The following is a 9,954-nucleotide window of genomic DNA, read 5'->3' as shown; positions in this document are numbered from 1 at the left end:
GCTTTCTTTTTTTTTTTTTTTGCTTTATTTTATTATAAAGATGTGGGGTACAAGTCAGGCTTAGGAATATGAATGGTTTACAGGCAGGTGAAGTTTGGGCCTCCATCTGGACCTCACTTCACCTGGTTTAGGATCTAGTACACTTAGTGAGGTTGCGTGCCCCCCAACCCCGGCCCTGGCTACTGCTTGCTACTGCTGATCCCTTTCTTCTAGTGTTGTGATAAATTGCAGGAAACACTTATAAGTGAGAACTTGTGATATTCAGTTCTTTGTTTCTGTGATAAACCACTGAGTATGGTGGACTCTAAATCCTTCCAAGTTGCTGCAAAGTCCATCATTTTGTCCTTCTTTATGACTGCATAATACTCCATTGTGTATATATACCACATTTTCTTTATCCAGTCCACTCTTGATGGGCAGCAGGGTTGGTTGCATGTTTTTGCTATTGCGAATAGTGCGGCAGTGAACTTAATCTAAGACTCATTCCTGTACTTGATATTCTTGTGGTTGGGATGTGATGGAGCTCCTGGGCTTGTCACCAGCACTACAGGGTCTTTTGGGGACTGTGGAAGGTGATGTTCATGCAGGCCAGCAGGTGCCCAGCACTTGAATGCCCGCAGCATACCTTGGCTTCCCATCCTGGTGTCCCTGCCATTGCGAGGACCATTGGGAATAGTGGGATGGATCTGGTCTTAGGGAAAGTTTGTTAACAATCTTAAATGTTTTATAAACTCTTTGGGGTTGGCAAAAATCTGGCCTGTGTTTGACAAACACATTCTGCCCTCAACATTTAAGCAGACGTGTATTTTAAGAGAAACATGATCTGCAGTTTTTTCAAGTGTTGATTTAATTCATACGCTGTTTTCTCAGAGGCCTGGTACAAGCTCTCCAAGAAGACTGAAAAACATTTTTTAAAAAATACTGCATGTACTCAGTCATAAGTGGACCCTGAACATTTATCAAAATACAATAAGAAAGGGATTGGCAGTAGTGGGACACGGCAGGGGGGCAGGGCACATAACATCAATAAGGGTACCAAACTTCTCCTGCACGATGACCACTTATGTACCTAACCCTGAATTGTACCCCATATCTTTAAAATTAAAAATTTTTTTTAAACCTGGGATGTTAAGTTTTTCTAAGCGTAACTGAGCTTAAGCCCAGGACCTAAAAAAGGTGAATCAAGCTACTTGGAAGGCTGAGGCGGAAGGATCGCCAGAGCCCAGCAGGGCGAGGCTGCGGTGGCCGGGAGCGTGCCACTGCACTCCAGTCTGGGCGACAGAGTGAGACTCCAATTCAAAAAAAAAAAAAGCGTGAATCAGCTTGAAACTACCCAAAAGGGTCTAAATTCTCATCTGCCTGATACCAGGCATCTAAATTAAATTTTAAGCTTCTATCAAAGTTCTTAATGTAATAAATGCACCCCCCCAAATGTGTGGATGTTTGAATTAATCGGTTTCCTCATCTATAAAATGGCTGTTAGTACTATTGATTCTGTTGATATCAGATTCTATTGATTAGGTTCTGTTGATTAGATTCTGTTGATATTAGTACTATTGATTCTGTTGAATTTCTGGTCCTCGAATTCTTCTCAAATAGTCGGCCCTCCATACTCATGGTCTCTGCATCTGTGTGGGTTCAACCAACCACAGATGGAAAATATTCGGGCAAAAAAATTCCACCAAGATCTAAAAAGCAAAATTTGAATTTGCTGCTCCCTGAGTACCGTGTCAAGTCCACATGAATAGAATGATGTGGAGACATCATATTAGATAGTACAAGTAACCTAGAGATGCAGTGCAGTGCATGGGAGGATTGTGCAGAATTTGGTATCCACAGGGGATCCTGGAACCAATCCCCTGTATACTGAGGGATGCTGAACACTCAGCTTGAGTTTACTGTGGAAAGTTGTTCTCCGAGGTGAAACCATTTTTACCTAGAGAACAGACCCTATGATGATCAGAGACCCTGAGGGCTTCCAGAACTGCTAAGTAATGCCCAAGGCGTAAACACTGATCCCTCAGCCAGGGCATTCATGAAAAAAAAATTTTTTTTTAAGTCGAAATCTCACTCTGTTGCCCAGACAGGAGTGCAATGGCCGCTCCCGGCCACCGCAGCCTCGACCTGCTGGGCTCCGGCGATTCTTCCGCCTCAGCCTTCCGAGTAGCCGGAACTACAGGCGGGCGCTACCACGCCCGGCTGATTTTTGATTTACTGTGGAGACGAGGTCTCGCCAAGTTGCCCAGGCGGGTCTCGAACCCGCGGGCTCAGGCGATCCACTCACCTCAGCCTCCCAAAGGCGCGGGATCACAGGCTGAGCCACCGAGCCCGGATTTCATCAAAATTTCTAACAACTACACTATTAGATAGAATCTCTACCAGAAAGTGGGTCGCCTGAGTGCCAAGACCCTGAACCCCTTGCAAGACCCTCCACTTTTGGCCTCGACCCTGGCTGTGTCCCAGCCTCATTGGCCATTCTGGTCAGGCACCTGGATTCTGACCTGGAGCTCACCTGTGGAGTGGCAGGCCTGTTTGTGTGCCACCTGCTCTCCCAGACGATCTTCTCCCTCACAGGCCCCAAGTCATCCTTCCTCAGTCCTTACTGTTCCTGCTTCTGCCCTGCAGAGCCTTGTCCAGCCACTCCCCGGTGGGGTGCTGAGCCCTGTCACCACATGCCACCCTCGCTGACTGTCTTTCAGCTGGGCCGGGAGCTTCCTGCCAGGACAGGGCTGTGTTTTCATTGCTTCTGTCTGTTAGTGTCCTGCAGCTGCTGTGGCAAACGAGTTGTGACACTTGGTGCCATGAAACAACTGAAGTTTATCGCACAGTGCGGAGGTCAGAAGTCTGAAATCAGTATCATGGGCTGAAAGTGAAGTGTCCACAGAGCCATGTTCCCTCTGAAACCTGTAGGGATTAATGGTTTCCTGGCCTCTTCTGGCGCCGATGGCCACTGGCATTCCTTGGTTTATGGCCGCATCCATCTCCCTCTCCTCCTTCACAAAGTCCTTCTCCTCTTCTCTGTGTGTCAGATTTCTTCCTCTCTAATGAAGACACTTGTGATTGCATTTAAGGCCTGCCCAGATAATCCAGGATAATCTCCCCAAATCAAGATCTTAATCACATCTGCAAGGGTCAAAACCCTTTTCCAAGTAAGGTAACATTAACAGGTTCCAGGGATTAGGACCTAATAGAATATGTTTGGGGGCCATTGTCTTGCCTACTACAGCAGCTCTCCCCAAACGGAAGAAAAAAAGCTCACACACATCATTTACTATGTGGCCGCCTCTGTCTGCACAGCACCCCATGAGGTAGGTATTGTTACTGTCCCCATCTCAGTGAGAGAATGTTGAATGCAAAAGCTAAAAAGTTTGCAGAAGTCTAGAAGGAGGTAATAATGAAGAGGGAGAGCAGCCAGGCATGGTGGCTCACGCCTGTAATCCCAACACTTTGGGGGACCAAGGTGGGAGGATTGCTTGAGCCATAGGAGTTTGAGACCAGCCTGGACAACACAGTGAGACCTCATCTCTACAAAAAATATTTTAAAAATTAGCCAGATGTGGTGGCATGTGCCTGTAGTCCCATCTGCTCAGGAGTCTGAGGCAGGAGGATTGTCTGAGCCCAGGAGGTCGAGACTGTGGTGAGCTGTGATCATGCCACTGCACTCCAGCCTGGGTGACAAAGTGAGACCCCGATTCAAAAATTAAAAAAAAAAAACAATAAAAAGAGGGAGGGAAGCAGAAGAGGGAGAAAGGATAGAGCAAAAGATGAGGAAGTAGAGGGTTCAGGGGGCAGGTAAGTGCCCCTGAATTGCTCCTGATACCCCATGTTTCCTGAGAATCTTCCAGACTGAAGTCGTTTAAAAATCGCTGGTGATTTGGGCTTGTCTGAAATGCTCCCTGACCCCTGCTTTCTTCCCTTTTCAAATGCTGCCCCAGAAGAAAAGCCAGAGCCATCATCCCTGTACACTCACATCTTCTCCTGTAGGACATGAAAGCTACGTGACCTTCTGCCAGCTGGAGGATGAAGCCGCCTTCACCTGCAGCGCCGACTGCACCATCAGGAGGTGGGACGTGCTGACCGGGCAGTGTCTGCAGGTATACCGAGGACACACGTCCATTGTGAACAGGTCAGCCTGGCTGGGGGCTTGGGGCGTGTCTCATCGTGGGCCCCTTGCTGGGCCCCACCTGGAAGCCCTGCCCTTGAGGACTTTAGGTTCTCTGGGGATGTCAAAGTGTGGACACCTGGGGAGTTGGGCAGTAGGACAGGCAGAGTGCTAATTTGGTATGGGAGGAGAGGCCTGGGGCAAGGGAGGTGCTATTAATATACTGACTTGAGTCAGATGCGTCCCCCTTGGGGCACAGCTGACCCCTGCTGGGTGCAAGAAAGTTACCAGATCTACAGCTTCTACTGACAAGGGACTATTCCAGAAGGAAGGGTTTGATGGAACCTGATGGTGGACCTAGGGTTGGAGGAGGAGGAAAGTGGGGATTGTGCTGATGATGGAGTCCAAGATATGTACATATATACATATATATATTTTTTTGGGGGGTGGGAGAGACAGGGTCTTATTCTGTTGCCCAGGTTAGAGTGCAGTGGTATGATCTTGGCTCACCGCAGCCTTGACCTCCTGGTCTCAAGTGATCCTCCCTCCTCAGTCTCCCGAGTAGCTGGGCCTACAGGTGTTCACTGTCACGCCCAGATAACTTTTTAAATTTTTGTAGAGACAAGTCTCACTATGTTGCCCAGGCTGGTCTTGAATCTCTGGGCTCAAGTGGTCTTCCCACCTTGGCCTCCCAAAGTGCAGGATATTTTTAAGCCTCTCCTTTCTAGTTGGCTGTTGAAAACATCTCTTCTTCTCCTTCTCAAGAAAGTTTGCATTTTTCCTTTCCTTGTTGAATTCGGGTCTGAGCGAAAGCCATGGAAGTTCCTTTGCTGACCAGATGCGTTTGGCACTATTTAAGTCACTTGGGATGAATCCCTCAGATTCCCAAGGGAAGACCCCTCTAAGGGTATCTTGGCACCCCTTGGGCCAGCAGCCTTGCTGATGGGAGGGGCACGGCCTGGGAGGTTGATCCAAGTAAGGAAAGGGCTAGCACAGGCAAGCATCGGAGGGGCCTGGAGGCTGGGGCAGGGAGAGCAGTGAGGAAAGAATAAGCCTGGCCAGAGGGCTGCTGCCACCTGAGCTTTGACAGGACCACACCGGCTTCACGGACCAGGGGGTGGTGGGCGGAAAGGGTGGTCCGGAACCTTCCTCACTGGAGTCCCAGGCTTCTGCTGTCCCCTGCCCTCCTCGGCTTGAGCAGGCAAGTCCAGAGACCTGCCCCACGGAGGCCAACAGGAGGCCAGAGCTTGAGGGTCAGCCGGCCTCTTCCCCGCACTCTGACTCTCCTGAGAAGGACGTTTGTCGTTGAAGAAAAGTTTGGTGACGGGGAAGCCCTTTTTTGCAAGTCACTGAGAGACTGTGATGGGGACAGCGAAGAGAAGACCATGTCCTCAAGTGACCAACTTGTCCCCAGCTGCCAACTGGACAACTGTCGGCTGCTTCTGAAAAATAAACCTGGACGATTGAAAGTAGAAATTGTGCTTTGCTAGGTTTAGTCTCCTGTGTGCACATGTAACAGCTACATACACACACACTATTTTCTTTAATTTTTAAAAAATTGTGGGGTACAATTCAGGCTTAGGTATACAAATGTTCATTATGCAGGTACGCTGGTTGATGAGGTGTGCCCCTCCTCCCCTGGCAGTTTCACACTACTGCCAATCCTTTTCTTATACTGTTACCATAGTTGTTCAAGGTCTACCTATGAGTGAGAAATGTGATACTCGGTTCTTTGTTTCTGTGATAGATCACTCAGTATTATAGCCTCCAAGTCCATCCAAGTTACTGCGAAGTTCATAATTTTGTCCTTATTTATGGCTGCATAATATTCCACCGTGTGCATGTACCACATTTTTAAAAAAATCCAGTCCTCTTTCAATGAGCAGCACGGTTGATTCCATGTTTTTGTTATTGTAAATAATGCTGTAATAAACATGCGTGTGCAGGTATCTTTTTCATAGAGACACATTATTTTCAGTCGATTGTTGTTCTAAACTCATACTTTTGGAAGATATTTGCATGGCTGAGTAACTGTCCTTATTAATTGGTGAGGAAATTGCTTCCTCCCATGTTTTCAGAGCTAGGCTGGTTTCAGGGGCCCCGATGCTTCAGTATCCCTTCTCACGCCGGGCCACGCCCAGACAGGACTCAGCCACCCCCACCCTGCCACACCCCCAGGGCCACAACATCAAGGAGTCACTTTCCTTTAAAAATGCACATCTTGTGAAAATCATGCTATTTGGGTCTCAGGGAAGAAAGCAGTCAGGAAGAGGGAGTTGGCATTTTAGTGCAGTCTGCGTCATTAAGTCAGTTGCAAGACCCTGCAGAGGTGAGAGGCAGCAGGCTTGTCCGCTGAGTGGGTCTTCTGTCCACGCCAGGCTTTCTGGCAAGACCTTTTGAGAGGGAGCAGGGAGGTTGGCCTCGATCCTGATTCAGGAGGGGTCCCACCCCAGCAGAGACGCACCCCCCCATCCCAGCTGCCTCCACTCCTGGGGGTGCAGGGCTTCTTAACAAGGGTGTATAAACAGATCCTTTGAAGCTATGTGCAGAGTTCTCCACTCAAAACAAATGTGTGTTTTTCTGGGGAGATGTTCTTAGCATTCATCAATTGACCTAAGAGTCGTGAATATTTACCCTTGTGGGAACCTCAGTCCCCCACAGTGAACAGAGCTCCATCCCAGTTCCCAGTCGTGTGCCTGGAACCTTATGGGGGCTGTGACATCAGCCTGTGTGGGGCTCCTTGTGAGCAGAAACCCACCCCACCCGCTGGGTTGCAATCCCTGACTGTGACTCCCACAGGTCCCCGCTGGGCACCTCCGAGAGTTCCTGGTGCCCTCCAGCCTCCCCAGGGCCCTCATCTGACATGCTCCTACCCAGCCACTCGAGTCTGCCCTGTTCCTGAGGTGACTCATCACACCCTGCCCCAGACGGTCCCAGTTTTGGACGGAAAGCCCTGCATCCCCAGAAACCTTTCAGCTCTGGGCAAAATTGGGAGGCCTGCGACCCCCGCACTCCCCTCTGTTTTCCCTCTTCCTGCCTCCTTTCATAGCTGTTCGATAGCAGCTGCCATGGCAGAGTGTTGGAGGGATCATGGCCTCTGAGCTTGGTCCCTGTTGCAGACACAGGCCAGGCAGGCAGGTGGCTTAGATGAGGAGGGGTGGGTGTGAGAGGACAACTTCCTGGAGACAGAGGTACTTTGAGCTGGACCTTGGAAGGTGAGTGTGAGCTGTGCCTATAACCCCAGCACTTTGGGTGGCTGAGGTGGAGGATTGCTTGACCCCAGGAGCTGGAGGCTGCAGTGAGCTTTGATTGCACCACTGCATTCTAGCCTGAGCCACAGAGCAAGACCTTGTCCTTAAAATAAAATAGGACAGGGCGCAGTGGCTCATGCCTGTATCCCAGCACTTTGGGAAGCCAAGGTAGGAGGATTGCTTGAACCCAAGAGTTCAAGACCAGCCTGGGCAACATAGTCAGACCTCGTCTCTATAAAAAAAAATACTAAAATTAGCCAGGTGTCGTGGTGCACACCTGTAGTCCCAGGTACTCAGGAGGTCCAGGCTGCAGTGAGCCGTGATCGTGACACTGCGCTTCAGCCTGGGTAGTGGAGTGAGACCCCAACTAAAACATAATAAAAAATAATAGTAATAAAATAAATTAACTCATTGACTTAAAAAAAAAAAGGTTAGTGTGGAGGACTGGGCAGAGGAAGAGAGAGGTCATTCCAGCTTCAGTGCTGAGTCTGGCCCACTGGGAGGCTATGTGGATTCTGGAACCCTGTGTGTCCTGACCCTTGACACGTCCTCTCTCACCTCCAGGATCCTGGTTGCCGACAACCAGCTCTTCAGCAGCTCCTACGACCGGACAGCTCGTGTCTGGAGCGTGGACAAGGGACAGATGTCCCGGGAGTTCCGGGGCCACCGCAACTGTGTGCTGACTCTGGCCTATTCTGCCCCCTGGAACCTGCCTGACACTCCCTGTGTGGAGGAGGCCGTGTCAGGGGGGCTCTTGGTGACAGGCAGCACCGATGGCACGGCCAAGGTGTGGCAGGTGGCCAGCGGCTGTTGCCACCAGACACTGCGAGGCCACACGGGTGCGGTGCTCTGCCTGGTGCTGGACACGCCTGGCCACACGGCCTTCACAGGCAGCACCGACGCCACCATCCGCGCCTGGGACATCCTGAGTGGGGAGCAGCTAAGGGTATTCCGGGAGCACCAGGGCTCCGTCATCTGTCTGGAGGTGAGATTGGCTCAGCCGCCACCCAGCTCTCAGGGCAGCCTGGGTCACCCTCTGAGCTGCTGCCCCGCCCTGTGTGTTTGTCAGCTCGGCTGCATAATAAAGAGCCAGAGATGGGGGCTGAGACAAAAGACACCAGTGGTCTCACAGTCCTGGAGGCTGGAAGTCCCAGATCAGAGTGCTGGCAGGGCTGGTTTTTGGTGAGGCTCCTCTCCTTGCCTTGTGGATGGCCATCTGCTCCCTATGTCCTTATGTGCTTTTCGCTCTGTGGGTGTCTGTGTCCTAATCTCGTCTTATAAGGACACCCAACATATTGGTTTAGGGTGCAATATGATGGGTGTCCTCATTTTAACTTCTTTTCCTCTTTTTTTTTTGAGTTGGAGTCTCACTCTGTTGCCCAGGCTGGAGTGCAGTGGCACACTCATGGCCACCCCAGTGTCGACCTGCTGGGCTCCAGCGATCCTTCCGCCTCAGCCTTCCAAGTAGCCGGAACTACAGGCGTACACTGCCACGCCCAGTTAAGTTTTGGTTTTATTGTAGAGACGAGGTCTCACCAAGTTGCCTGGGCTGATCTCCAGTCCACGGGCTCAGATAAGCCATTTACCTCATCTTCCCTAGGAGCTGAGATTGCAGGCTAAGCCACCGAGCCGGCCCACTGCCTCTTCATAGACCCTATTTCACAATAAGGTCCCATGCTTAGGTATGGGGCAGGGGTAGGGCTTCAACACAGAATCTGGGGGTGGGCACAGTTCAGCCCACAACACCCAGCTTCTAGATCTGCTTACGGGGTTGGGGCCACATCCTGCAGGGGAGCACGGAGTGGATGTTAACTGTTTCCCAGTGCTTATCTTCGTGCTGTCAGGCTAAGGACTGGCAGGCAGCCTCTGGGACTTGATCCTCACAGCCTAGAGTCTGGGAAGTGGCCCCTGTCGTGCTATCAGCCGGCAGCCAGGATTTATTAAGCTCTAAGCACGTAGTACTACAATGGAGTGACCATGTGGGCTGTGGGGTTACTGCCCTGTCTCCCCCGCCTCCCCTGGCCAAGCCACCCTGCTTCTCTGTGCCTTGGTGTCCCCACTAAGCATTATACACACCCACGATGCCTTCTCTGTAATTTCTAAATTCAAAATGTTTTGAAAAACGAAAAGTTATTTTTCTTGTACTTGGAACCAAAACTCTTGGTGACCTGAACAGATGTGAGGCTGTTTGTAGTTTGATCCTACCACTTCCTGGGGATTCTCAGACCTTTTCTGTAGACACTTGAGTTTGTTTCTAAAATACAAAAAATCTTGAAGCACATGTCTCCCCAAGATTTTGGATTATGGATGTGAAATTGCCCCGACCCATGTGGTTGTGGTGAGAATTTAGTGAATTAATAGGAGATGTGTGAATGGTGCCTATTGCATACCCACTAGCCGCCAAGGACGCCACCATCTTTGCTGTATTTCTTCTGTTTTTGAGTCAGATTCTCACTCTGCCACCCAGATTAGAGTGCAGTGGCATGATTATGGTATCACAGCCCCTACCTGCTGGGCTCAGGCAATCCTTCCGCCTCAGCCTTCCAAGTAGCTGGAACTATAGGAGTGTGCCACCAAGCCTGGCTTTTTTTTTTTTTTTTT

At 50.2% G+C, this 9,954-nt stretch overlaps 1 protein-coding gene across 1 annotated transcript in view; it reads left to right on the top strand.

Annotated features, from left to right (window-relative positions):
- WDR86 (WD repeat domain 86) overlaps window positions 1-9,954 on the top strand; it is a 35,994-nt gene that overhangs the window by 5,842 nt on the left and 20,198 nt on the right. The window contains exons 2-3 of the mRNA XM_008072710.2: window positions 3,985-4,126; window positions 7,918-8,338. Coding sequence (XP_008070901.2) covers window positions 3,985-4,126; window positions 7,918-8,338 — 563 coding nt within the window. The remainder of the gene's footprint in view (window positions 1-3,984; window positions 4,127-7,917; window positions 8,339-9,954) is intronic.

Source organism: Carlito syrichta, unplaced genomic scaffold (assembly GCF_000164805.1).
Source record: "Carlito syrichta isolate Samal-C Ts95f unplaced genomic scaffold, Tarsius_syrichta-2.0.1 Scaffold315400, whole genome shotgun sequence".
NCBI lineage: Eukaryota > Metazoa > Chordata > Mammalia > Primates > Tarsiidae > Carlito > Carlito syrichta.
The sequence above is the reverse complement of the archived record's forward strand: the minus strand, read 5'-3'. Positions and strand labels throughout refer to the sequence as shown.